Source organism: Heterostelium album (genome assembly GCF_000004825.1).
Source record: "Heterostelium album PN500 unplaced genomic scaffold PPL_scaffold2, whole genome shotgun sequence".
NCBI lineage: Eukaryota > Evosea > Eumycetozoa > Acytosteliales > Acytosteliaceae > Heterostelium > Heterostelium album.
In genome coordinates, this window is record NW_008805064.1 from 1,196,677 (window position 1) to 1,224,281 (window position 27,605).

The 27,605-nt window shown below is 30.8% G+C and overlaps 13 protein-coding genes across 13 annotated transcripts; 10 read left to right on the top strand and 3 right to left on the bottom strand.

Moving 5' to 3' along the window:
- Nucleotides 1–315: 315 nt before the first annotated feature.
- On the top strand, nucleotides 316–1,525 carry rab11A (Rab family GTPase; the record flags this gene model as incomplete). Its single annotated transcript, XM_020572791.1, has 5 exons — nucleotides 316–364; nucleotides 473–634; nucleotides 791–824; nucleotides 927–1,159; nucleotides 1,338–1,525. 5 exons carry the CDS (start codon nucleotides 316–318, stop codon nucleotides 1,523–1,525), a joined length of 666 nt encoding a protein of 221 aa, XP_020436908.1.
- Nucleotides 1,526–1,976: 451 nt separating this feature from the next.
- On the bottom strand, nucleotides 1,977–2,518 carry PPL_01791 (coactosin family protein; the record flags this gene model as incomplete). Its single annotated transcript, XM_020572792.1, has 2 exons — nucleotides 1,977–2,078; nucleotides 2,168–2,518. The coding sequence occupies 2 exons, from the start codon at nucleotides 2,516–2,518 to the stop codon at nucleotides 1,977–1,979; spliced, it is 453 nt and encodes a 150-aa protein (XP_020436909.1).
- Nucleotides 2,519–3,096: 578 nt separating this feature from the next.
- PPL_01792 (uncharacterized protein) lies at nucleotides 3,097–3,508 on the top strand (the record flags this gene model as incomplete). The annotated part of the gene is made up of 2 exons (XM_020572793.1): nucleotides 3,097–3,178; nucleotides 3,387–3,508. The coding sequence occupies 2 exons, from the start codon at nucleotides 3,097–3,099 to the stop codon at nucleotides 3,506–3,508; spliced, it is 204 nt and encodes a 67-aa protein (XP_020436910.1).
- A 146-nt stretch (nucleotides 3,509–3,654) lies between these two features.
- On the top strand, nucleotides 3,655–4,591 carry sdhB (succinate dehydrogenase; the record flags this gene model as incomplete). Its single annotated transcript, XM_020572794.1, has 3 exons — nucleotides 3,655–3,857; nucleotides 3,957–4,170; nucleotides 4,283–4,591. 3 exons carry the CDS (start codon nucleotides 3,655–3,657, stop codon nucleotides 4,589–4,591), a joined length of 726 nt encoding a protein of 241 aa, XP_020436911.1.
- Nucleotides 4,592–5,718: 1,127 nt separating this feature from the next.
- On the top strand, nucleotides 5,719–8,266 carry PPL_01794 (uncharacterized protein; the record flags this gene model as incomplete). Its single annotated transcript, XM_020572795.1, has 10 exons — nucleotides 5,719–5,755; nucleotides 5,948–6,123; nucleotides 6,187–6,265; nucleotides 6,333–6,509; nucleotides 6,571–6,866; nucleotides 6,940–6,977; nucleotides 7,128–7,264; nucleotides 7,340–7,407; nucleotides 7,475–7,516; nucleotides 7,595–8,266. The coding sequence occupies 10 exons, from the start codon at nucleotides 5,719–5,721 to the stop codon at nucleotides 8,264–8,266; spliced, it is 1,722 nt and encodes a 573-aa protein (XP_020436912.1).
- A 115-nt stretch (nucleotides 8,267–8,381) lies between these two features.
- Nucleotides 8,382–9,373, bottom strand: alrB (aldo/keto reductase family protein; the record flags this gene model as incomplete). Its single annotated transcript, XM_020572796.1, has 2 exons — nucleotides 8,382–9,231; nucleotides 9,315–9,373. The coding sequence occupies 2 exons, from the start codon at nucleotides 9,371–9,373 to the stop codon at nucleotides 8,382–8,384; spliced, it is 909 nt and encodes a 302-aa protein (XP_020436913.1).
- Nucleotides 9,374–10,378: 1,005 nt separating this feature from the next.
- Nucleotides 10,379–13,220, top strand: PPL_01796 (leucine-rich repeat domain-containing protein; the record flags this gene model as incomplete). The annotated part of the gene is made up of 6 exons (XM_020572797.1): nucleotides 10,379–11,513; nucleotides 11,584–11,679; nucleotides 11,756–12,046; nucleotides 12,117–12,407; nucleotides 12,483–12,846; nucleotides 13,178–13,220. 6 exons carry the CDS (start codon nucleotides 10,379–10,381, stop codon nucleotides 13,218–13,220), a joined length of 2,220 nt encoding a protein of 739 aa, XP_020436914.1.
- Nucleotides 13,221–13,563: 343 nt separating this feature from the next.
- PPL_01797 (uncharacterized protein) lies at nucleotides 13,564–14,098 on the top strand (the record flags this gene model as incomplete). The annotated part of the gene is made up of 3 exons (XM_020572798.1): nucleotides 13,564–13,845; nucleotides 13,921–13,985; nucleotides 14,056–14,098. The coding sequence occupies 3 exons, from the start codon at nucleotides 13,564–13,566 to the stop codon at nucleotides 14,096–14,098; spliced, it is 390 nt and encodes a 129-aa protein (XP_020436915.1).
- A 73-nt stretch (nucleotides 14,099–14,171) lies between these two features.
- On the bottom strand, nucleotides 14,172–14,627 carry PPL_01798 (CHY zinc finger protein; the record flags this gene model as incomplete). The annotated part of the gene is made up of 2 exons (XM_020572799.1): nucleotides 14,172–14,510; nucleotides 14,610–14,627. 2 exons carry the CDS (start codon nucleotides 14,625–14,627, stop codon nucleotides 14,172–14,174), a joined length of 357 nt encoding a protein of 118 aa, XP_020436916.1.
- Nucleotides 14,628–15,427: 800 nt separating this feature from the next.
- On the top strand, nucleotides 15,428–18,194 carry cnrJ (carbohydrate-binding domain-containing protein; the record flags this gene model as incomplete). Its single annotated transcript, XM_020572800.1, has 5 exons — nucleotides 15,428–16,639; nucleotides 16,720–17,007; nucleotides 17,091–17,406; nucleotides 17,512–17,657; nucleotides 17,736–18,194. The coding sequence occupies 5 exons, from the start codon at nucleotides 15,428–15,430 to the stop codon at nucleotides 18,192–18,194; spliced, it is 2,421 nt and encodes an 806-aa protein (XP_020436917.1).
- A 371-nt stretch (nucleotides 18,195–18,565) lies between these two features.
- On the top strand, nucleotides 18,566–21,823 carry PPL_01800 (peptidase S16; the record flags this gene model as incomplete). Its single annotated transcript, XM_020572801.1, has 5 exons — nucleotides 18,566–18,898; nucleotides 18,950–19,547; nucleotides 19,875–20,130; nucleotides 20,222–20,530; nucleotides 20,557–21,823. 5 exons carry the CDS (start codon nucleotides 18,566–18,568, stop codon nucleotides 21,821–21,823), a joined length of 2,763 nt encoding a protein of 920 aa, XP_020436918.1.
- A 781-nt stretch (nucleotides 21,824–22,604) lies between these two features.
- PPL_01801 (uncharacterized protein) lies at nucleotides 22,605–23,207 on the top strand (the record flags this gene model as incomplete). The annotated part of the gene is made up of 3 exons (XM_020572802.1): nucleotides 22,605–22,806; nucleotides 22,870–22,912; nucleotides 23,183–23,207. The coding sequence occupies 3 exons, from the start codon at nucleotides 22,605–22,607 to the stop codon at nucleotides 23,205–23,207; spliced, it is 270 nt and encodes an 89-aa protein (XP_020436919.1).
- A 345-nt stretch (nucleotides 23,208–23,552) lies between these two features.
- PPL_01802 (uncharacterized protein) lies at nucleotides 23,553–27,524 on the top strand (the record flags this gene model as incomplete). Its single annotated transcript, XM_020572803.1, has 8 exons — nucleotides 23,553–24,044; nucleotides 24,416–24,610; nucleotides 24,798–24,820; nucleotides 25,281–25,588; nucleotides 25,694–25,955; nucleotides 26,047–26,173; nucleotides 26,255–26,488; nucleotides 26,616–27,524. The coding sequence occupies 8 exons, from the start codon at nucleotides 23,553–23,555 to the stop codon at nucleotides 27,522–27,524; spliced, it is 2,550 nt and encodes an 849-aa protein (XP_020436920.1).
- Nucleotides 27,525–27,605: the final 81 nt, after the last annotated feature.

Sequence of the window (27,605 nt, forward strand, 5' to 3'; positions counted from 1 at the left end):
AAAATAAAAATATATAATTATTATTACTATTTCAATATTCACACTCAGTATAATCCTATCTATCTATCTATCTATTTTTTTTTAATTTAAATTTTATTTAAATTTTATTTTATTTTAAATTGATATCAAAATCAATCACATATATATACACTTTTTTTCTCTTATTGTAAGTATTTAATAAAACTATTCGATATTAGATATTTAATAAAAACAATAACAATAAATTAACGATAAACTACTACTACCACTATTATTATTATTATTATTATTAGAGTACAAAAATAATATAACAACAGTAAAAACAACAATAACAAAATGTCAAACAAATTAACTGGTCAAGAAGATTATGATTACTTATATAAAAGTATGTATATACGATGATAGAGACAGAGATAGAGATTGTATAGAATCGAATAAACAGGATAACTACAGAAACTGACATAAAAACTCGTTTGATTTACTATTCGAATAGTCGTGCTCATTGGAGACAGTGGTGTCGGAAAGAGTAACCTATTATCTAGATTCACTCGTAATGAATTCAACCTTGAAACAAAATCTACCATTGGTGTAGAGTTTGCCACTAGAACCATTGTAACAGAAGGAAAAACTATCAAAGCTCAAATTTGGGATACAGGTATGTAAATTTAAACTTTGTTATCAGCATAACCGTTAAGTTGGTCGAGTTAATCGACTGACCGACCGATTATTGTGAACTTCACATTAAATCATAATTGCAAAATTGATATTAACATTAAACTATTACTACTATTATTATAAAAACTATATATAGCTGGTCAAGAAAGATATAGAGCTATTACATCAGCGTATGTATTATTAATATAAAGAATAATAATAATATAATTTACTAATCTTTTTGTTTGTTATTTCTTTTTATTTTTACTTAATAACAATAATAATCACAATAGATACTATCGTGGTGCTGTTGGTGCTTTACTTGTTTACGATATCGCAAAGCAAGCAACTTACAAGAGTGTAGAGAGATGGTTGACAGAGCTTCGTGAGAATGCAGATCGTAATTTCGATATTGAAATTATGTTGGTTGGAAATAAGAGTGATTTGAGACATTTGCGTGAGGTCTCCACAGACGAAGCTAAAGAATTTGCAGAGAAACACAAGTTATTATTTATTGAGACATCAGGTATTGTGTTTTTTTTTTTAAACAAACATCTAATCAATCTATCGATCCGTCGATTCAATCATCAATAATATTAATATGTCATTGATGGTTGAATCAATCGATCGATCAATCGATTGATTAGTACGACAACGAAATCAGCAACAGTCTTACTAATCATATTATTATTTATATTATATAGCTCTTGACTCTAGCAATGTAGATGTTGCATTCCAAACTATTTTAACACAAATTTGTCATTCAATGAGCCGTCCAACTCCAATCGGTGCTCCATCAGGCCACGACGATAACTCACCTAGTATCGGTACACCAGTTGACATTTCAAGTGATACTAAAAAGCCCAACCAAGGAAACAACTGTGCCTGTTAAATAATAATAAATAAATAAAATATTTTTTAAAACTCTCATAATCAATCATTCAAATCAAATCAATATTAATTAATATCATATCATTTCTAAGCGATTTCAAGAGATAGATAAAACAAAGTCTTTAACCAGGTTGTTAAAACAAAAAACAAAAAGCAAAAAAAAAAAGAATTCTTCGGGTGGGTTTGATTTTCTAACCACACCGACCAACAATTTAAACCAACAGCTTAATGTCTATTTTCAAATAAATTAGAAAAGAAAGGAACTGTGTCTATTCATTTTCTAATAAAATTAATTAATTAATTAAATCATTTAAGAATAAATTAAATAAGATGAGTTAGTTTATCATGTCAAAACAAAGCGTAAAGATTTTAAACTAATATTATATATAACATTTTTTAAGGGTTTTTTATAGTTTAAATTAAAAGTACTAGTTTTTTGTTTTGTTTTTTTTTTAATCGATGATGTGGCTACCAGAGAGTGGGTTGGCCTTATCTTTAATAACTCTATCGTTAAAGTGAGCAGAGTTGACAGCAGTGAGTTCAGCATGGAATGGCTATTATTTAAGAAAAGATAAAGAAAAAAAGAAACGATTAATATTTATTAAATAAATTCAATAAATAGTTTAAAACTTGAGTTACTTACTTGGAAACAAGCTTTGGCATCTCCAACGTGTGATTTCTTTTTACCCTTTTCGATGATTCCAACCTTTGGACCTGTCCAAGCGATGAAAATATCCTTTGAATTTGCCTTGTTTCCAATGACACCCTCCTTGAAACCTGGATCTGATTCGTCGTATTCCTCCTTTACCAAAATGTAGAGTACCTTTGAGTCATCCAATTGTTTGGAGAGAGTGGCAGCACCACCCGATCCAGTGGCAACCAACTCTACGGTGGTTGGTGATGTATATCCAAGAACGATCCAATCAGAGACATTGTCAGCTCTCTTGTAGTGCTCGAGTGCTTCTTTAATTTTTTGTGGATTTTGAATATTCATTCTTTATATCTTTATTTATCTATATATATCTTAGTGTAATTACAAACTATTTGTTTTGAAATCAATTTCTGTCGTATTGATTAGTAAAACTTCATGGTGGTAATTTATTTTTAATCATGAAAAAAATAAAATAAAATAAAATTTTTAATTTGAAAATGATTTGAGCCATCAAAAATTATTGGGTGATTTTCTTTTAAAAGAAAAATTCTTCACAATCAAATACATGTTTGTGAATTTGCAAAAAAACACAAACAAAATAGAAAAGAAAGAAAATTGTAGATTTTTTATTACTAAGATCTTAATTTTACAAAAATATTTGAAACCAAACCAATTATTTATCAAAATATATAATTTTAAACCTGATTATTATTGTTATTGTTATTTGATTCAAACAGGACCAGACATTAAAGTTTTTGTTTTTTGAACTTCAAAAAATTTAGGAAAATGAAATTTGATTTTTTTTTTTCACTTTCATCAACAAAAAAATAGGTTAAAAAAAATAAAAAATAAAATAAATTCATCTGATCAGTTTTTTTTTATATTATTACATTAATATATATATTTAGGAACAATCAAACATGTTGTCTAATATTACAAAGAGATCAATCTCTTCTATTTTCGGTAGAACTACCGTATCTCCATTTACTGGTGCTCTTAACTGTATGTATGAGAGGTGCTTGAGTGCAATACCACCACCGAACACTAAACATCTCATAGGGGAATTGTTGTAATTTGTTTTAATAAATGAAAAACGAAACTAATTCATAACTTTTAATTAATATCTATATTATATATATATATATATATATATATATATATATATATATATATATATATATATATATATATATATATATATATAACACAGATTCAACAGCAGCTGACAAGAATGGTATGAATCAAATCAAACGAAAATTAGAATCGAATCTATTGAATCAAAATATTAAATTGAATCAAGATATACAGCAGCAGCAACAACAACGACAATAGAAATAGTAATGGTTATAGATGATTATATGTTTGTTGAATAATAGCTATAATAGTAATAATCATTTTCATGAAATGTCATATAATATTTTGATTCAATAGATTTGTTAAGCTAGTTCACAAACATTTGATATTTTTTGCTAATATAAATGTTATATTCAATATTTATAGTTGTTGCAATCAAGATCTATCGTTACAGCGAGGAATCAGAGAAGAAACCATACGTACAAACCTACAATTTGAACCTCAAGGAATGTGGTCCAATGATTTTGGATGCTCTCATTCACATTAAGAACACTCAAGATCCAACTTTGACTTTCCGTCGTTCATGTCGTGAGGGTATTTGTGGAAGGTATGATATATTATAATACTTAATCAAATTAAATCAAATCAAATCAAATCAATTAATAATAATAATAATAATTATTAAATACAATAATTAATTAATTAGTTGTGCAATGAATATCTCTGGTTCAAATACACTTGCATGTATTAAGAAGACAACCGATGCTATTGATGGTGGTTCAATTGCCATCTATCCACTCCCACATATGCACGTCGTAAGAGATTTGGTACCAGATCTTACTCACTTCTATCAACAACACAAATCCGTTAAGCCATGGTTAGAGCCATCCCCAGATGCTCCAAGATACAATGGTAAAGAGGTATGTGTTTATACATTTAATGTTTTACATTTGTTGTTGTTGTTGTTGTTATCATTGTTGAAACTAATATTGTAATTGGTTGGTTGTGTGTATGTAGATTCTTCAATCAAAGGAAAACAGACATAAATTAGATGGTCTCTATGAGTGTATCTTGTGTGCATGTTGCTCGACATCGTGTCCATCCTACTGGTGGTCAGAGGGTGGTGACGGTGGATACCTCGGACCAGCCGTTCTCTTGCAGGCATTCCGTTGGATTTCAGATTCCCGTGACTCTATTCAACGTGAGAGACTCGCCAATATTTCATCGGACAATCTCAAGATCTATAAATGTCACACTATTTTGAATTGTACACGTGTTTGTCCAAAAGGACTCAACCCAGCTTTAGCCATTGCAAAGATGAAACTCATGTTGGCTCATTAAATTTTTTCAATCCGCCTAATCTCCTACCAAAACTTCAAACAACAAACAAACAAACAAACAAACAAACAATACCAATATCAAATTTACAAAAAAAAAAAAAAAAAACAGCCGATTTCAACAAAAATCAACTATTATATAACAATAACAACAACAATAAAAACGATATAATCAAAGAAAGAAGAAGAGTTCCTCATCCCAAAAAGAGTATTGTCATCGGTATAAATTCACCTAACACCATTATAATTAAATCATTACAAATTTTGCAAACTAAACTAAACTTTTCAAAATGCATGAGAATTTCTTAATGTTTAAATTAAAACAATAAATCATTCCTTTTCAAACAATTAAAAAACTAAACTAAACTTTTCAAAGTGAATGAAGAATTCGTACAGTTTAAACACAATTAAAAAGGTCAAAAAGTAGTCAGGTTTTGTTGATTGGTGTTGAAGAAGCAGAAAAACACATTTTTCATAGAATTGTTTTTTACAAAATAAAATAAACATAAAAAAAAAAAGGTAAACAACAAACTACAATTCACTAAATCTTAATAATAAACAGTACATATATATAACACAAAAACAAAAAACTATTTATAAAAATAACTTTTGGGACCTGATAGCAATAAATAGATGAAAAAAAATGTTTAAAGTTTTCAGATTTATGGGCATTATACCCACATGACAGATTTATATGATGATCAAAAAAAATTGTTTGTGGTGATCAAATATAAATCACCCGCATATTATCTGTACAAAACTAGTAATCATTTTTTAAAAATGATTCACACTGTGATTTATGGTGATCAACATAACACATATTTTGTTTTTGATGATCAAATAAACAAATTTTTAATTTAAAAAAAATAATAATAAATTTTATAATATATTTTAATTATATAATTATATAATAATCAAAACCTTTACTATTTCATACACACCAATTTTTATTTTTAATTAAATTAATAATATATATAATTTATATCTAGTTAGAAACATAAACAACGACAATAACAAAAAAAACTGAAATAATAGTCATAGTAAACTTTATAATATTAATTTTTTAAATTTTAATGTTTGGTTCATAATTTTATTTAAATTATTATTACTGTTTTATTTTTTTAAATATAAATGTCATTACATTTGTCATTGCGATTCATTTATAGTTGTAAATATTTAAAATTTTCATTAATATATCTTCTTAAATGTATTTTAATACCCAAATTTTATAAATAAATTGAATAAACAATAGATAATTTTTTAGTTTTATTATTTTTTTTTGGATTTTGTTTGGACCTTTCAGTCGGCTCCAAGTATGTGGAGCTAAACACATTAATTGCAGGAAAATGTCAATTGTTAGACGAAAGTTCACCGTGTTATGGCATTATCTCTCCTGGCACCTATGTCTATGTTAATCCGATGGTAAAGAATGAATCTGTAATGTTGGCCGATATATATACGGCCTCTAGTGCAGTTGGTTTTGCCTCAGAAAATGATAGTTGCTTCAGAGAGTCGTATAGACTTATTTGTGCTGTTGTAAGATTATTTTATTATTTTATTTTAACTATTTAAGATTGGATGAATTAACATATTCAAAAGAATTACCCTCTTTGTGTTACAATAAACAGTACTACACCACCGGTTGCACTTCCTTATAAACCATGTGTGAGTCTATGTTGTAAGTAGAATTTAAGATCTATTATTTTAATATATTTTCAATATTAATAAATTTTTTTTTATTCTAGATAAAACAAGAGAAGTGTGTAATGGTTCACAGTTATATGATATGATTCCTCAGATGAGTTGCGAATATGTAGGAGTTGCTGGTAGAATATATCCTGATCCTGGAGAATATTTCAATCTCACTAACGTAAATGGAAGTGATTCTGTATATACAGAATGTACTACAAATTATAATCCAGGTAAATTTAGTTTAAGTTTTCTATTTTTTCTTTGTTTAATAATTATATATTTTATTAAAAGGTACACCTCATTGTCCAGCTCCTTTGGTTTATATAACTGATGAAATGACAGATATAAATGGATATTATATTATTGAGGGAAGATGTGCTTTACCTTGTCCGTTTAGTTTGTGGTCAGATAAAAAAATGAGGTTACTCTATTATGTTCAAACCGCTATAAACTCATTAAGTTTTCTATCTGGTCTATTCTTAATAGTATTCTATGGCATATTACCTAATGAAATAACTCATAGAATGGAAATCATTTTGTCTTTTGGAATATCAAATACCTTAGTTTGTATTTCTTATTTTATGGATGTAAGTAGATAAGACATTTCAATTTTAATATTAAATCAAATTTCTAATTTTTTTTTTCTTAATTAAATCATAGAATCCTCAAAGAGATTTATATTGTGGTGAAAATCATAGGTATATGACGCAATCAGATCCCATCTGTGTTATGAATGGTACAATATTTCAATTTGGAATTACTTCGCTCATTTTTTGGTGGGTTGTTCTCTCATATGATTTTTTCAAGACAATCAGAATGGAACAGAATAAATATTTTAACTATCATAGAGTTCTAGTATGGTCATTAGCATTAATATTAACGATAGTTCCTTTAACGGGGTCAACTTATAATTCTTCACCAACCACTATTGGATGTTGGATAAATTCAAACAACAATGGTTTATGGCAATACTTTAATTTTTATGGTAAGAAACATTGAATCTTTTTAAAATCATTATAATTTTAATCTAACTTTTAGTTATCTTTTTACTTATCTTTAGTACCATCATGGATTTGTTTATTATTTGTTTTATTCACTACAATTTATTCTTGTTATAAAATATATTCTGTAACTATTAAATTAAAAAAAAGTATTGTTTAAAAAATATTCTAATTTAAATTTTATTTTTATTTAGTTATATAATGTTTTAAGAGATAAAGTAGTTTTAATTTATAATGTAACTATAAAATTAATAATGACAATATTTTATTTAATAATAACTAACAAGTTTATAATTTTCTAAATTATTTTCTAGACAAAACAAATTTTAATTATGATAATTATTTTATTTAATTTTGTTTATGTTTCAGTTTATAAATTCTATGCGATGGCTAAAGATGAAGAGTATTCAAAACTTTTAACAGCTTGGTTTGTTTGTTTGATTAGATATGGAGAGTCGAAATGTGAAAGAGATCTTCCAGATTTCAGTCTTAGATTGGTGTTGGCAATCGTTACAGCCAACAATGGAGTAGTTGGATTCTTGGCATATGGCTTGGATTCTAATAACATTAAAGTATTTAAACAATCGAAATTAGTTTTATACTTTATGAGTAAGATTGGTGTAAGTTGGTCATTCAACCTTACCTACTCAAACACACCTTCCAGTTCAATCACACCGACAACCAACACAACTTCAAGAAAATCAACCAGTTCCAGCATTAAAATGAAACCGGTCGAAAAAACAACTGAACAACAACAGCAACAGCAAACACAACCAGAAACAACAACAAATATTCAAAACATTGATATTGAGAGCTGCTCCAAAGAAGAGAGCACAAACGACTTAAAAAATATCAATATTGTTACATTTGAAACAACAACAAAGAATAATAATAATAATAACGACTACAAAGACAAAGACGAATCGACTTTTACAACAAAATCAAAATCAAAACCAGATGATGAAGAAAATAATTTAAATAGTTAATTTATAATAAAATATATATTTATATTATGATAATAGTCAATTAGATAGATATGTATACATGTAATTTCGAATAATTTTATATTGTTTATTTGTTATTTTATTTTATATTTTTTTTTTAATCAAAGATTGGAACACCCCAGAAATATTTTGGATCGCAAGTTCTCTCACGTTTGTTCAATGTGTTTAATTTCTCCATGTCGCTATCGTTGATGACGAAATCTGTAATTTGAAGGTTATCGATGATACGTGCTGGTGTGACACTCTTTGGGATGACAGAGAATCCAACTTGGACAGCCCATCTGCAGAGAATGTTTGGAATCGACTTCTTGTAGGTGTCGGCGAGCTCGGCAACAGTCTTGTCGTCGACGTACTTTCCACTACCCAATGGACTGTAGGCAGTCAAGTGAATACCGACCTTCTCACAGTAGTTCTTGAGATCTGGCTGCGAGTTGTATGGGTGCAACTCGACTTGGTTAACGACTGGCTTGATCTTGGCGTAGGTGAGCAAATCGCTGATTGCTTGGACATTGAAATTGGAGATACCGATCGACTTTACCAAACCGGCTTCGACCAACTTCTCCATCTCCTCCCAGGTCTCACGGATGGGCACGTTGATGGTCTTGGCGGAACCGTCGTCGTTGGTTGGATCCTCGAGTGACTCACCGGTGTATTCGAATGCCATTGGCCAGTGAACCAAGTAGAGATCCAACTGCTTCAATTGCAAGTCACGCAAGGTGATCTCACAGTGCTTTCTGACCAAGTGTCTCTCGTGGCATGTATTGTAGAGCTTAGAAGTGATAAAGACATCGTCACGGCTGATCTTTCCTTGATCGAATACACTCTTGAATGCTTCACCAACCTCTTTCTCATTACCATAGACGGCGGCACAATCGATGTGACGACATCCATTCTCTAGAGCAAGCTTAACGGCTTCACCAACTTTATTATTCTCTGATTTCCATGTACTAAAAAAAAACAAACAAACAATAATATTATTAAAATTACAAACATTCATTCATTCATTCAACAACAACAACTATCTACCTACCCAAAACCAACTAATGGTATCTTGTTTCCATTTGACAAAGTAGCGGATGGTTCAAACATTGTTGTTGTTGTATTATATCTTGATTTGAAAGTTGTAAAAAAATTGAATCGATAACCGATGTTGTAGTTGCAACTATTTAGTAATTGATTTCTAGAATGAAGATTCTTGATAACAAACATAAATAAACAATAACTTCAATAATGTTCAGATCAAAAAACTATTGAAAAATAAAAAAATTAAAAATAAATTAATTTAAAAACAAAAAATCTCAATTCTCTAAATCTCTCAAGGCATCTTTTGAAATTTCGTGTTCCTTATGAAGTTTCAACAAAATCGAACCTATTCTTTACAATCTAAAGGATAAATTTGTGATTCAAGAATTTCTTTAAAAAGAAAAATCTTCAAAAAAAATCATAAATATCAAAAATATATATTATTTTTATTCTACGATTACTTTATTCTACAATGAACTTAGAATATAATATAAATGTGATCATTTTCTATTTTAGTATTATTATTTAAAAAAAAAAATGAAATGAAATAAATAAAATAAGACTAGACATTAAATTGTTTTATTTTTCAAAAACAAAAATCTTGGTTTGACTATCTAAAATAGTTTAATATAATTAATAGGAATTCAACAGATAATCAATATGATTTAAATCACTTGATGTGAGCATATATCATTAGGAAAAATTGGAATTTTTTTTTTATTAATGATTGGTAATTTAAAAAGTTTTCTTAAACAAAACAATAAAATATATCTTTGTTTTAAATAAATATAATTATTAAATATTTTTAAAGAGATATTGTAATTCTAATAAAATCACAATATTTATGAGTAGTAAATATATATCTTTAATATCCAAAAAAATTCTAATTCATTGAGATTTTCTTTTAATGAAGTTCAAATTTAAAGAAAAATAAAAGAATTGTGGGGAATTAATTATTAAAAATTTAATTAATTAAATTATAAGTTTTAAAAAATAAAACATAATTGTTTTACAATTTTTATTTATATCATTAACCACAACCACTGCTTATTAAGGTAATTTTAAAAAGAAATGGATGATTTGAATGAATTTCGTAAGCAAAGACATGCAAAGTATGTTGCTGAGCAACAACAACAACTAGAACAACAACAACCACCAACACCACCACCACAGCAACAACCAAATGAAACTGAACCTCAATATTTAGATGAAGAAGCACAAGAAGCAGAGGAAGATGAAGAATTGCAAGATTTCGAACAAGAGTTAGATGAAAATGAAGCGGAGGATGATATCATACAACCCGTCATGAATCAACCACAACAATTTCTACCACCCATGCCACATCCTCATGCAATGAAACCAAATCCTTTCGCTCATATGTTCAAACCAGCTGCCAAACCAACCCCATGGAGTTCTACTGGATACAGATTAGGTGGTAACAACAACGATGAAGAAGAAGAGCAACAACAAGAAGAGAATGAACAAACAACTGATGTCGATCAACAAAATCAAACAACTACAACAACAAATATGAATCAACAACAAAACGATGATATTGACGACGAGGATGAGGAAGAGAACTTTGACGAACCACAACAACCTCCACAGCCATTTGGAATGCCACCAGGAATGATGCCGGGAATGATGCCAGGAATGATGCCAGGAATGATGCCAGGAATGATGCCAGGAATGATGCCAGGAATGATGCAACCAGGTATGGGTTGGAATCATCAACATCAGTTGCAGGTGTTCGGTGGTCAAGGTCACCAGCTGACATCGAATCCCGAGGAAACTACACCAAAGGCAAAAGAAGAGATCGCCAGTTTAATTAGTGAGCGATACACCAATGTAGAACAATCACCACCGTTAGACTCTATAGCACCGCCTCCACCACGTGTATTCAACAGAAAGATCAAACAACTGATTGATATCTGTCTCGATAAGATAGCATTGGATGTCACACCCTATCAGTCGAGTTTGAAGTTATTGCCATCGTTCATCATTCACCGCTTGATCGAAGTAATGATATCGTCGCATCGTTTATCAAGAAAGAAACTCGACCAAATGGTACTGGGAAATGCCAAGATTGAAGAGTTAAACTTGAACTATCAGCATCTAATCGTAAGCAATGACTTCCTACAGAATTGTTTATCCAGAATGTATCATCTTCAAAAGGTTTCACTTGTTGCATGCTTTGGTTTTACAGGTATATTATCTATCAATCTAACTAGCCATTTCCACACTTACTAATTCAAATCATATTTAAAATTTAACAGATTTAGGAATGGAGAATTTCAAGAGAATGGAACATTTAACTTCATTGATTTTAACTGATTGTGCAGTTACCAATGTTTCAGTAAAATCTTTAAAACGTAAATATATCACAGCTACTATTGCAATGTAATATCGATTTATAGACTAAATTTACTTTTATTAAATCAATTTTAGAAATGGTTAAATTGGAAGAGTTATCATTGAGAAATACAAAGATTACAGATTCAGGTTTAACTTTGTTGTCGTCTCTCGTCGAGTTGAAATTCTTAGATCTTTCTGCATGCAATATTACAGACGAAGGAATCACCTTTGCAATTCCATGTTTTACCAAACTAGAAACTTTGAATCTCTCTGCAACCTCTGTCACCGAAAAAGCGATTCAAAAACTTACAAAACTTCCACTGGTCAGCTTGTATCTTTCCAATTGTCCAATGATTGGAAATCAATCATTATTTTTTATTACATGTAAGTTTGGAATGGTTATATAAATAATATTTATTTGTGCTAACAACTATTCAAAAAATTTAAATACTAGTATTTGGTAAAACATTAAAACTTTTGGATATTTTCGGAACAAAGATTGGAGGTGCTGGATTTGTAAATTTACAGAGACTTCCAAATTTGACTGTACTTAAACTGCCTGGAAGAGACTCACTCTCCGACGCTCACATCTCCCACCTCAATGCATTACAGAATGTCAGACGATTGGATCTCTCGGACTATATAAACATTACAACGATTGCCCCACTAAATCCTCTTCGATATCTCTGTGAATTATCACTCAGTAATACAAAGATTTCTGATGACAGTATCGATAGTATCATAGGTATGTTTTAATTAATTGTTTTTTTTGTTTTGAATGAATGATTATATTGATTAATTTATTAATTAATTTCTATAGGTTGTTCAAATCTTGTGATTTTGAATTTGGATAGAACTAGAGTGAGAGATATCGGTGTTTCCAAGTTGATTTCTCTTAGTTTACATACACTCTCTTTGATGGCCACTGGAATTCGTGGTGATTGCTTAACTACTTTGTCACAATTGATTACACTGACATCGCTCAATATCTCTTCGAATGACATTCAAGATGCTAAAGTTTTGCCACTCTTGGATCTTCCCAATCTGACCTACATTGACTTACGTAATACACAAGCATTCACCGCATCGCTGAAATTCAATCACAACGTTCAAGTTAGAAAACCAGTCATGGTTCAAATCGAGTCTGAAGAAGAAGAAGAGGGTCCAGAAGATGAAGGTGTCTGGTAATTTACCAAACAAACAAAATGCCTTATTATGGAACTAGTGATAAAATAAAATTTTACATTATTTCTTCTTTTTTTTTTCACCTCCCACTTTGGACATAGTTATCTCTGAAAATTATAGATAATTTTCTAATCAATAATTCTTACATCATTAAAAACAATTTATTATTCAAAATCATTTATATGTTGTTTTGACCGTCTAGTTGCATTGAAATCACTTCAAGAGTTGAAGATAAGAATCTATTGGAGAGGAACCCCCAGGACTTCTTTACATGATTTACCATCGACGATGATCCTGTTCTTGAAGTAGGAGGTATCATTTTATAGTTAGTTTATTAGTTTTAACTAGATCTCAACAAAAGATGAGTGACTAAATTTGACAAGATGAATATTTAATGCTGTGGACTTTTGATACCAATAAAATTTTTAACTATTTTTCGTCCAAAAATTTATAAGATGACCAATCTCATATATTTATAAGTATATTATTATCACATTCATATGATAATATTTAAATCAATAAACATAACATATTTTTAATATATTTAAATAATTTAAAGAAAAAATAAACTTTTATTTGTTTTAATTTTTTTAAAACCAATTTTTTTTATAAAACATCAGGGTTATAATTTATATGAGTTTAATTAATTAGTTTAATATTCAAATATATGTTGATTTATATTTGATCGATCGATCTAGATAATTAAAAGATTAAAGATGAGTGAAATTAATAATAATACAACAACAAACACGAATAATGTTGTAGAAGATAAAAAAGAAGATAATCAAGTAGAAATAAAAAATAATGAACAATCTAATAGTAATAATAATAAACAAGTAGCACAAGAGCAATCTAAAATACTATCAGCTATAGTCTTTGGTGCTACTAAAATATATGATGGTGCTGTATGGTTAGGTGAAGGTTTTGCAAGTTTATTTGGTCTCGACGAATCGAAATATCAATTTCATTTAGACGAACATAATATGAAACAAGAAGAAGTATGTTATTCATCTTTTATTCATCTATCTCAATGCTTTACTCAAAATACTAATATTTATCATAATTATTAATAGAAACAAAGAAAATTAGATAAAGAAGGTATTGAGATAAGTGAAATGGAACAAGGTACACAGAAGGAGTAATAATAAAAAATAAAATAAAATAAAAATTAGTATACAAAATATATAGTATACTAATATTGTATATAGTAACATAGCTAGTCATACTACTACTTTTAATTTGATTGATTGATTGATTTTCGGTTGATTTAGTTTTGTTTTTGTTTTTGTTTTATTTCTCGAAAAAAAAGAAGATAAGATATATTCTAACCTAATCTCTCTTCATCATCGTCATCTAAACCTAATATCTGACTTCTTAATTTCATTCTCTTATCTAAAACATCTTTTGAACCTTGGAATTCAACGACCAGTTTCTTCTCTTTGGTTTTCGCGTCCAGCACATAGTGGTTATCGCAATGCGGACAATACTCGTCAGACTCGTCCATCTCGGCAGAGGTGTTCTTTCTAAATACTTTTTTACACTTTTTACAGGCTAGAACGATCTCTTCCGTTCTTCTCAGTGGGTGATCCGATGCCTCTTGGTGACATTCGGGACAATCGAACCATCTCTTACAACAAGATGCTCTAATTGAAACTTGTGCATTCTAATAATAATTAGTTTTAAATTATCAATTAGTTTTCACTCTTTTAATAACATTATCTTTTCTTCTCTTCTATAATAATCATCTATTTTTGATATTTACTAATATATGTTTACACATTGTAATTATAATGGTTACAATTAGTTACTAATAAAAGAAAAATTTTTTTTACACAAAAATTCAAAAATTTAAAAAAAGGAGGTTAATAATTATTTTAGTTTTTTTCTTCTCACAACTCTTATAACTCACTATATGTAATGATTTATATACCTTCAAAAATGGATCTCATTATTTAATTTCAAATAAATTAAAATAAATTAATAAAAAAAAGTTATTAATTTAAAAGTTTGATAAAAAAATAAAGGTAATAAAAAAGATATAATATTAAAAATAAAAAGTTGTTATTATTATAAAATAAATTCATAGTTTTTGATTTTTAAAAATAAACTACTTCTTTAAACAAAAAGTTATAAAACTATGAACAATCACCAATTTTCATTGGTAATTTAATTAACCACCATATTTTTACTTAATCTGGCAAAAAACTTATGTTGTTTCGTTTACAACCAACTACCACAAAATTCAATATGGATTTTACCACTTCAACTATAGTATGCTACACTACTGAATGTGTACTACCAAAATATTAAAATTATAAATTAATTTTAAAATTACTAACTCTATTGTAATTTAACTTTAAATAATTACAAAAAAAAAACAAAACAAAAATATCTATGATAACCCTACACCTTCAAACTTAAAACTTAATAATAACATTTACATTACAAATAAAAGATAAATAGATAGATAGATAGATAGACAATATTATTATATCTATATATTTTATTTATTTAATTATTTAATTTATTTTTATTTTAAATACAAAAACAATGAAGAAATTTATGGATAAAATAAATAATATGTATGAGGATATGATAAATCCAGAGGAAGAATTCCCGAAATCAAATTATTACGCACCACCACCCCAAAACTCTGGAGGTAATCATTATCAGCAACAAAGACAACAACCATATCCAGGACAACAATATTCAGGACAGCAACAACAGTATTCAGGACAACCTTATCAAAGTAGACAACAGCAACAATATAGTGGTGGATACAATCATAGTTATTCAAATAATATCAATAACTATCCACTTCCACATGATTCTCCTCAGCATGTTTCAGGTGGTGCTAACACCTCACCTGTGAATGTATCGGTTAGAGATAGAGTACAGCAATATAACAATGGTGGTGGTACCAACCAAACTAGCCAGAAAAGTAGTAGTCCTATAAATACCGCATCCAATAACTACTATCAACCTACATATCCAAATCTCTACACTGGCAATGGTTCTCCAAGATCATATTCAAGAGAATCACATTCGCCAAGTAATCAAACCAACTCACCAAGACAACAACTTCAACAGCCTTTGCAACCTCTGCAACAACAACAACAGCAATATAGTGTTAGATCTCCATACCAACAACATCCTCAGCAACCAAGAGCCAACAGTCCAAACTCACCGAATCAATCTAGACAAGGTGCTTATCAATATCCAAATGCCGGTGGCGCACCAACAGTTCACTATTCACCGCCATCCAGTAGAACATTGTCTAGTAGCGGAGGAGGAGGAGGATATCCACCACCCATTCCATCTTCAGTTCATCAAACACAACAACAGCAACCAACACAAGGATATCCATCGAATCAGCCACCTCATCCATATCAACATCCTCTGTACCAAAATACATCTCATGTTCCACCTTCACAACAATCTCATCATCATCCACAAACACAACAGTCATCGCCTACTAAACCAGGTCAATACAATTATCCACCAGTGTCTAGAAATAATAACAACGGCAACAACGACAACTATAATCAATATACAAATTCACCTGGATATCCACCTCCCAAACCATCAATGATACCTCCATCCCCTACATCTGCACCAATGCTCAACAAGCAACACAATCCAAAATCACCAGATCAATGTCTTCCAAAGATTGGTTCACTCTCACTAGGTGATCCAATTCCAGGTGCTCATGGTGATGGTATTCATGATGATACTGTAGCAGTTCAAGCATACTTTAATAATACTGCTGTCAAACAATTCAAGATTCCACCTGTAAGTTAACAAATATAAAAAAACTAACAGTTATCATTTTATTCTAATCTAATTTCATTTTACTTTTATTCTTGTTTTAGGGTACATATTTAATTACTTCACCAATTTGTATATTTAGAGATAATGTTCAATTGATAGGTAGTCCAAATGTTAAATTTGTTGGAAACTTCCCAGGATGGCCTGTACTTCCAAATTCAGTTGGATTTATCAATTGGGAGGATTATCTATTCTACCTTCAAGGTGATAATCTTGTATTGGATACACTCAACATGTCCAATCTATGTCCAAACTCTCTAAGTTCCTCTGCCATATTAATATATGGAAGTGGATGGGTTATGAAGAATTGTTCAATTGATAATTTTAATCAAGTAAGTAATTAGTTAAACTCTATTAATATAAGTATAAAAAGTAGTACTTAACTAACAAACAAACATATTATAATAATTAATAGGCACTTGTATTTGGTAAAATTACAAAGAGTGCAAATCAAAAGGATGATACTGTATCTTATAATAATATAAAGATTTTCAATAATAAGATTACGAATGTCATTGGTATACCTGGTGGTAGTATTTCATTTGGTGATGGTATTTGTTTCTTTGGTTGTCAAGATGTGACCATCAACAATAATCTTGTATCAGCAAAACCAGGTGCAACACCAAGAAATGGAATCAACTCTGGACCGGAAGGTTACTGTAGATCTACCAACATTAAATATCACAACAATGTATTAAGAGGTGATTGGGACTATCCTTTAACAACTGAAAGTAAGTTATTATGATTATAATTATACTTGAATATTCACTTAACTAACATTATCACTGAACAAACAAAAGTGGGAGAAGATTGTGTTATTTCAAATAATGATTTAGAAGGATCATTCTTGTGTGGTATCATTGAAAGAGGAAAGAATATCATATTGGATGGCAATAAGATACATATCACTGGTAGAGTGAATACAACTGAAGCATCTGCAATTACATTCTATGGTGTATTCAATGGTTTGATAAAGAATAATGTATGTATTAATAAGAATACTTAAAAATGAAATGAAATGAATACATATTAACTTGGTTATTATTAAAAAAAAACAAAGACTATAGTTGGTACTTCACCTTTTGGTATTATTGTTAGACCTTCACATGAGACTGGTGGTGGAATCGATACTGTCATTGAACAGAATACAATTGAAGGAGAGTTTGGTAATTGTATCTTTATGAATGGTACCGATAATTCAAAGATCAGAGGCAATGTTATCTTTGGCAAGGACTCATCTGGCAATGGTATTCATCTTTGGCAAGCCAAAAAGTTTGAGATACACGAGAACAACGTCGATATGCCCAAGGGTACTGCATGTCTTTGCTCCGGTGCAAACGATGTCATGGTCAGAGGCAACACCATGATGTCCTCACTGAATGGATTCTACATCGGCAGTCAGAGTAACCAGGTCACCATTGAAAACAACGATCTATTCGGTGTCACCCAGTCAAAGTTTGGAAAATCCGATGACAGTACCAATGTCGTCTGTGAAAAGAATTTCGGTCTAGATAAATAGGATCTGATAGAGCGCATCTCATAACTATATGTAGTTGTATCTTTGAAAATTGATTTTGTAAAGACAATGATCATTTCCAAACTTTATCTCAACTTTTAAACTATTAAAATCAATATTATTTAATTAAAATAAACTTGTTATGTTTATACTACTAAAAATGTTTATCAATCAAAGATTGTGACAGCACTAAATTAGTTAGTGTTGTTTTTTTTAGAAAAATGAAAATTTATAAACAATTAAAATGAATTGTTTTTGTTTTTTGAAAAACAAATTAAGTTCAGAACCAGATTAATTGATTCAGTGAAGTGCAAATCTACAACACATTAATTAATATCAATTCAAGTCAAAACAATAATAAATAATAGTAATCAATGATTAGGAGGTTACTTTTAAATAGAAGTACAACAGGTAGTAGTAGTAGTAGTAGTTCATCTATTCTCTCACAATATCAAATCAATTTCAAACAATGTACATATAAATCACCACCTGTATACTTTACACCTTATAAATCAAACAATTATATTAATAGTAATAATAATAATAAAAATAATAGAAGCAGTTTAAATCATATAAATAATAATAATAATAATTTAAGATTATATTCTACAAATAATAATAATAATAACAATAATGATGATGATGATAACAATAACAATAATCAAAAAGATGTAAAAGAAAAAGAAAAGGAAAAGGAAAAAGAATCAGTAAATACTAGTAGTACATCAGATACATCTATTACGAGTAATTTCGTTCAGGTAGATGATCAATCGGGTACACCCAAGTGGGTACCGATTCCGAATGAAGTGGTCATATTCCCAGTTTTCGAGAGAACCATCTATCCTGGTGCTATGGCATCGCTTCCCTTTGATATGGAGGAATACAAACGTATGGGACAGCCAAAAGAGATCGGTCTATTCCTTGTCAACCCAACCGTTCGTGAGGAAATCGGTAAAGATACCAAGAATTTCAAACTATCGTCCATCGATCAACTCTCACCAATCGGTATATTGGTATCGGTAGAATCAATCGTACATAAACCATACATAATAGGTGCTGCAAGAATTCAATTAGATTCATTCATTGAAAATACATCATCAACAATATCAACATCCACTTCTACTCCTACTTCAACAATAGCAAACGATGAACAACAACAACAACAACAACAACAACCACCACAAAGTAATATTGTCAGCAGCACTGACAATTTTAAGGAAGAAATAGTAGATACAACAACTTCAACAACTTCAACTGCAACTACTGCAACTACAACTACTGCAACTACAAATGAAAGTACAAATATACAACCTGAACCTCAACCAGCTGTTTTTGAATTTAATACCGAGTGGTCCGGTTAGAGGAAAGATTACGTATCTGCCAGATCCGGTTGTTAGTACGGAGGAGTCAACCAAGGTGAGAGCTCTCACTTTCCAACTGGTGAAGAAAGTGAAGCAACTGTCGACTCAGTATCCAGAGTCACAGTTTTCTTCGCAATTCCAAATATTGTCGGGTATTTCGAGGTTTAGATTCTTGGATGAACCCGGTAAGCTTGCCGATTATATCGCTTCGATCTGTGCTGCCACTCCCGATGAGTGTCAAGAGATTGTGAGTGCACGTGACATTGAAAAGCGAATGGAGAAAGTGCTGTCGTTGGTTGTCAAGCAGATCCAGTTGAATGAGTTCAATGCATTGATGGAGAAACACATCGAAGACAAAGCGGTGAAGCAACAGAAGAAGTTCTTCTTGGGCGAGCAGATGCGGCTTGTCCGAAGGGAGTTGGAGTTGGATCAAGACGAGAAGGAGACACTGAAGAAGAAGTTCAACGAGCGATGGTCAAAGCTGAAGATCACCGAGGAGCAAGTGAAGCGCGTCTTCCAGGAGGAGATGGACAGGCTATCGGGATTGGAGCCTTCGTCGTCCGAGTACAACGTCACACGTAACTATCTGGAGTGGATAACTTCACTGCCATGGAATGTCTACTCGGAGGACAACTTTGATATACCGACTATCAAGCAAGTATTGGATAGCGATCACTATGGACTGGACGATATCAAGGAGACCATTCAGAGTTTCATTGCTGTCGGTAAACTCCGTGGTTCCGTCGGTGGAAAGATCATATTACTAGTTGGACCGCCAGGAACTGGAAAGACATCCATAGGCAAATCTATTGCAACAGCGCTCGGACGACAATTCTACCGATTCTCAGTCGGTGGTATCTCTGATGTCGCGGAAATCAAAGGTCATCGTCGAACATTCATCGGTGCAATGCCGGGCAAAATCATTCAAGCTCTGAAAATGGTTAAAACATCTAATCCTGTTATTTTAATTGATGGTAAGTAGAGATATATATTTCTATCTATAGATGTAATTTATTATTAACTTGGAACATGCTTTATCTATGTCTAGAAATTGATAAGATTTCCAAAGGATTCCAAAGTGATCCGTATGCTTCGTTGTTGGAAGTGTTTGATGCTCAACAGAATAGCAATTTCTTGGATCATTACTTGGATATTCCATATGATTTGTCAAAGGTTTTGTTTATTTGTACTGCGAATCTCACTCATACCATACCGGCACCGCTTCTCGATAGAATGGATGTTATGAAATTGAATGGTTATATTCAATCCGAACAGATTCAGATCACCGAAAAGTATTTGGTTCCATCGATAAGAAGTGAGACTGGCCTGAAGGATGAGCAGGTCAAGATCACTACCGATGCCATCAAGTTGCTCTGTGAGTTCTGGTGTCGTGAGTCTGGTGTTCGTAACTTGAAAAAGGCGATCGAGCGAATCTTCCGTAGGGTTGCCTACAAGATGGTTACCGAGGAACTGGCCACCATCGAGATAACACCGCAGAATCTCGAGGAGTATGCCGGTCTACCAAAGTACCGTACCAATAAGTACTACCAGAATCCACAAGCCGGTATCACTCTGGGATTGGCCTGGTCAGAGAATGGCGGTGTTCCACTGTACATTGAGAGTGTCATCGATCGCTACCAAGAGACGCCGGGACTGCGCACCACCGGTTCACTCGGTGAGGTGATGAAGGAGAGTATCGACATTGCCTACACCTACGTCAAGCAGTTCTATGCGCAACTGCAGCCGGACTCAAAGTTCTTTGACAAGAACGCCATTCATATCCACGCACCGGAAGGGGCGCAACCCAAGGACGGTCCGTCGGCCGGTATCACCATGATCACCTCGCTGCTGTCGTTGGCGCTGAACAGACCTATCCAGCCGGGAATTGCAATGACCGGTGAAATCACACTCACCGGCAAAGTGATAGCGGTCGGTGGAATCACTGAGAAGATGATTGCCGCCAAGCGTGAAGGTGTCAAGCGAATCATCCTACCGAAAGACAACAAAAAGGAACTCGAGGAGATACCAGAGTTTGTCAAAGAGGGATTCTCAGTGTATCTCGTTGAGTACTACAGAGATGTATTCGACATTGCATTCAATGAGAATCCAAGTGTTCAACCGCTAGCAGTAACCTCAAGAAAGAAGAAAGATTTCAGCAAAAAATATCCATCGCCAACAACAGAATCATCAACACCACCTTTATCCGATCAAACAACAACAACAATTCCACAACCGGAAACACAACCACAACCTCAACCTCAAACAGTGTAGAAAAAGAAACATAACTAAAAAATATTATATAATATAATATACTTCCTTCCATTATTAGTCAAAAACAAACATTAATAATATATGGGAAGTAATTAACGAAAATAATAAACTATAATAATATGTTGAATGACTCTATCTCTTTAAAGAGTATATTTTTAATTGACATACATTTGTAAAATTTTGAAGGTTTGTATGGCAGAATGATAACTCCTCATTGATAATGATGAAAGAAATCTTAAATTTATTATTAATATTTGGTTTTACCAAAAAAGGTAGGTATAAAATTTAAATTATTTGTAGAATAACAAAAAAACCAATTTAAAAAAAAAGAAATAGATAAGCTAAATATGCTTGATTTATACCCTTTGTTTGTTGTTTCGTAGATCCTCTTTGTTTATTCTTACACATTTTGTAATATGGATAAATATTGTAGATTTAAAAAAACAAATAATTAAAATTTTATAACTACCTTTTTTGGTAAAGTAATAGAATTTAGAGTAATAGAACTCAGTGTGCATCGAAATAGACCACAGGATGATGATTTCAGTTTTTGGAATTTTTTACAACTTTTGGTTCCGGAACACCCCACTTCAAGAATGTTTTTTTTGCCATTAGGTTGTGGTGTGTTGTTCTTTAATATTCCAATTAAAAAGATTTCAATTGAATCAATTTAATTATGAAATTTCATTCACTCATCAATTAAATATATAAATACAATATAAATAAATATCTACCTTATTCTTTATTCTAAATTAATAAATTAAAAATTTATAATCAAAATATGTCAGTCAAAATCAGAGAAAACATTAATGCAATCATCAAAGGTATCCAAGATAATAAGATCTTGGAGATTTTCGAAAAATACTATGCCGATGATGTTGTGATGTATGAGAAAGGTGATTCAACAAACAGAGTTGGAAAAGATCAAAACAGAAAAGCTGAAGAATCTTTTGTCAATAATGCAACCATCCATGAAGCAAAACGTATGTTTGATCAACTATTTCAAAAATTAACTAAATTATTATACTAATCTGTATATTATTTAGTTCTCAAAGTTTTGGTTGATGGTAACAACACTGCCTATGAAATGTATATGGATTTCACTTATGGTGGTCACAATGTCAGAAGAACTCATGGGCAATCCAACAATGGAATAACAATGGTTTGGTTGTAAAGGAAGAGTTCTTTTAAATAATTAAACTAATTGATTATGTACACATAATATTAAAATAAATTAAATAAAATAACTTAAAAAACAAAAGATTTTCTTTCATTTTTTTTATCTCAAGTTTATTTCTTTGTAGAAGAATTTTATATTATTTATTTTATTTTTATTAAATTGTATTTTTTAATATTTAGTTTATTTATTTATATTTGTAATTGACATTAACTAAATGCAAACATTGACTTATAAATCTAAAATTTGGGAATAAATGATAAAAATTAAATTCAAAAAATTTGGACCAAGTAACGTTCTTTCAGATTTTTCAATTTTTTCATTTTTCCTGCTCACACACACTAAATGATTGATCATCATAATAAATAAAAAAAAAATTGTCGCATTTTAACTAAAATTTTTTTTTGATTTATTATTTTATTTTTTTTTGTTCTAATATTTAGTATCATATTATTATATAATAAATATTTAAATTAAAAACAAAAGAATTTTCGAGATTTTCAAGATTTTAGATTTGTATAGGAATATAGATATAGAATAGAATAATAAATAATGATTCGTCAAACTCTTCGTCTTTTCTCAGCTGCTGCTACTGCTGCCGCCAAGCCAGCTGCTGCCGTCGCTGCCACCAACAGCAACATGCCAGAGCCAATGGTCAAGTTCTTCTCTGACGAGAACTTGCGTACCGCCGATCTCCCGGTGTTTGACAACTCCAACATCTCCAAGATGAGCGACGACGAATTCGAATTACACTTTAACAAGGTGATGAACAACCCATTGTTCCAGACAGACTCTGAGTTGATGCGTGCCTATCGTGACTACGAAGCCAGTCTCCGTGCTATGGATCAATACAAGCCATTGCCAGAGATCGCCGCCGCAAAGTCGATGAACGCCGTCAACTGGGAATTCAAAAAGAACTTTGTTCCAGCCAAGACCGTCGATTACATTCGTGACGTCTTCCAACAATCGATCGATTCCATCGACTCTTGGGAAGCCGAAGAGAACAAGATCTTTGCCGATGCCGAAAAGCAAATCGAAGAAGCTGTAAGTAAATAACTTTATTTTTAAAATATAATAATATATTATTCGTTATCATACAATCAATATATATATATATATATATATATATATTATCTATATAATCTAGATAGTATATTTTAGATACAGACAAAAAGAAAAGAAAAAGAAAGATAAGAAAAAAGAAATTTTTATAGCTCTAGTTTTTTGAAAAAAAAAAAAAGATCAAATACATACATATATTATATATTTTGTTATTGTTGTTTGACAGTATAACATAACATAATTGATGATAATGATAATAATGATAATGATGATAATGATAATAATAATAGTAAGGAAGAATGAATGGTTCATTTATACTAATATGTTGGTTGTTTCGGTTGATATTATTATAGGTCAGACCATTGCAAACATTGGTTCCAGAGATTCAAGCATCACTCGATGCCATTCAAGCTCAATTGGTTGAAGCCGATGACTTTAAGAACAGATTGAAGACAGTCACCATCGAAGAGATCTTGAAGAAGAACCCAGAGATTGAAAATGAGATTTACGACGAAATCACCACATCTGAATGGATGATCAAGGACAAGGTTGGAGACCACACCATCTACAACCTTAAGAACCACCACCACTAAACTAATTGTTAACATATGATAAACAACGAGATCTAAATCAACTAATTAGCAAAGCAAGCAAACAAGCAATAGCCAATCAAACAACAGAATATAAAATATTATCAAAAATAACAAGTAGTAGCAGTGAATCTAATCTAATTAGACACATTTAGATCAAGTATCATAGTAACAATCAGTATTTAGTAGTAGTAGTAATTTATTTTTATTTTAATAGTAATAGTAATTAACAACACAACCAACCATTCATCATCAAATCATCTCACCTTCACATTTTGTCACATAAAAAAAAAATATAACAAAACATAAACATTTTAAAAAGATATAATAACCGACCATCTTTTTATTTGTTTAAAGTATAATAAAAAAAAATATAAATTAAAAAAAAAAAAAATCTTTTAATCTTTTAATCTTTAAATTGATTTAATTTGGTCAAACTAACTTTGATTGATTTAATTGTCTTAGACTGTTGTTGATCAAAATAGTGATGGTCTTTTGAACTTCCCTCCAAAAAAAAGTAGCAACCGCAGATGATCAAACTTTTTTTCTTAAAAAAGCATTATTTTTGATTGTTTGATCGAACTTTTTCTTTTTTTCAATTGTTTATTTAATTATATATATTTATTAGTGTAGTATTCAAAGTGAGAATGTTAAGTCAATCATCACTACAGAATACTCAAAAGTTCCAACAACAACAATCAACTTTTCAAAATCAACCTCAACCACAACAACAGCAACAACAACAACAACGTCAAACACAACCAACATCACCAAATCAAAATGTTATAGATCATCAGACTATCGTTGGTAGATTGACTACCGATTTCGAATCCAGAATGTCAGAATGGAAACAATGGACATTCATTTCATTCTCTTTCTGGTATTCTCTGATTATATTCATACAAATGATAACTCTTTCAAAATTTACATCTTCAAGTAAGTAAAGAAAACACTATTGCTTTATGAATATTGAATATTGTATTGTCTAACTATTTTTTATAATAATATTAATAATAATAATAATGATGATGATTATTGAAGGTTTCAATGTTTGGTACAGTTTAATATATGTTGGATTCCAGTTGATTCTTAATGTTTTATATGGAAAGACGGTTGGAGTGTATCGTCAAGTACCAGCATCGTTTGGAGAGATGTTCTCATCGTTGTCTGTCTATCATTGTTTGTTCATTGGCTCCATTGTCATTGGTCAACCCATTCTTTTGTTATCGCTATTCAACTTGGCACCCAACACCTTTACATTTTCAACAAGAATCATTGATTGTACCTTACAAACAGTCGATGGGTATGTTTAAATATTAATAACCATCTTCTCACTCATTAATAACAACAACAACACTAACATTTACATTTCTTATTATTACCAATTATTTTAGTGAATGTTATAGTTATAGTAACCCATTCTTTTATATCTATTTATTTACATCGATTGCAATCATTGCTAAACTCTTATACAAAATGTTATCAAACTTTGAGAATATTCTTTCTTTTCCAAAGATTCAAGTATGTAAATTATAATTATAACTTAAAAAAAAAGAAATCTAATCTCAATCTAATATAATACAATTATTATTTATCTACAAGTTCTCTTTATTCCAACAAAGTAAACAAGCAATCTACAATTGTATTTGGAATTCATTTGTAGAATCAAGTCACTTGTGTTTTGGTGTATTGTTCTACGGTGTCATATTATTGATACTCTTCAGTACACTACCGATTCGTATCATTCCATATGTATCGAAATTGTGGCTCTACGCACTGGTACTCTTCTTCCAACAATATCTTCGTCAAATCCTATATGAAATCTTTTATACAAGAGTAAGTTTACTACTACTACTACAACTATTAATTAGTTGATTGATTGACTGTTTTTTTGGAATGTTATTTATATTCATTAATATATTAACTATCTTATCTTATTCATTGAATTGAATATTTACTATAGAGTATTAGATTTGTAACTGACAAATTTACAAATGTTACAATCGATAATAACAATGTATTTTTGTTACAGGGATTGGGTTCGATCGATCCTTTGATTCAACATCATGCTTGGCGTGACTTTTTGCATCTCTCGCAACACTCGACACACAGACGTGCCTATCTCTTCAATGAGATCAAACAACTCGTCGATATGCCATCGATTATCAAGATCGTTCAAGAATATGATAGAATGATGAGAGATCTTATCAACAAACTACAATGTCCACCTGAATATTATTATCAACAAAAACAACAACAACAACAAGAGAATAGTAATAATAATAACAATAATAGTAAAAGTAATGAAATATTAAATAATTTATTACTTCTACTTGGTAAGTATACAGGTATTTCGCTGGAGTTTGATGTCTATGAATGTGAAATACGTCAATCGTTGTCGAATACACAACCTTTGGTTTGGGCAATCGAAGCGATCGCCGCTTTCATTCTGTCGGCGTTCGTTGAGTGTGCTGCCTCGACCAGAGAGACCAGAGAGAATGCCGTGCTGATTCACAAGTATCAGATCATACAGAAGTTCTTGACACCGCTCGTAGAGTTGATGGCTGTGCTAGATCGACTGGAGATGAAGAATGTGTGCACCACCACTCTCAAGGAGTCGTCGGTGATTCCCGACCCGTTCCTCATTAAGACACTGCTGCGTACCAACGATTTGCCACCAACTTGTCTCGGTGTTCTCTCGACTGTTCGACCACACTTTAGACTACTGAAATACGTTGGAAAGAACACTATCACTCAGATACTCGATCGTGTCGGTAATCAACTCTCCGACAGCTCATTCCCATTGCAATACAGACAACTCTTTAAAGAGTATAGAACCGGTGAAACATTTATCTACACAAAAGTAAATTAAACTAAACTAAACCTAACTAACTAAATTAACAATATAACAATAAACCAATAAATAAATAAATACCAAAAAAAAAAAATGATA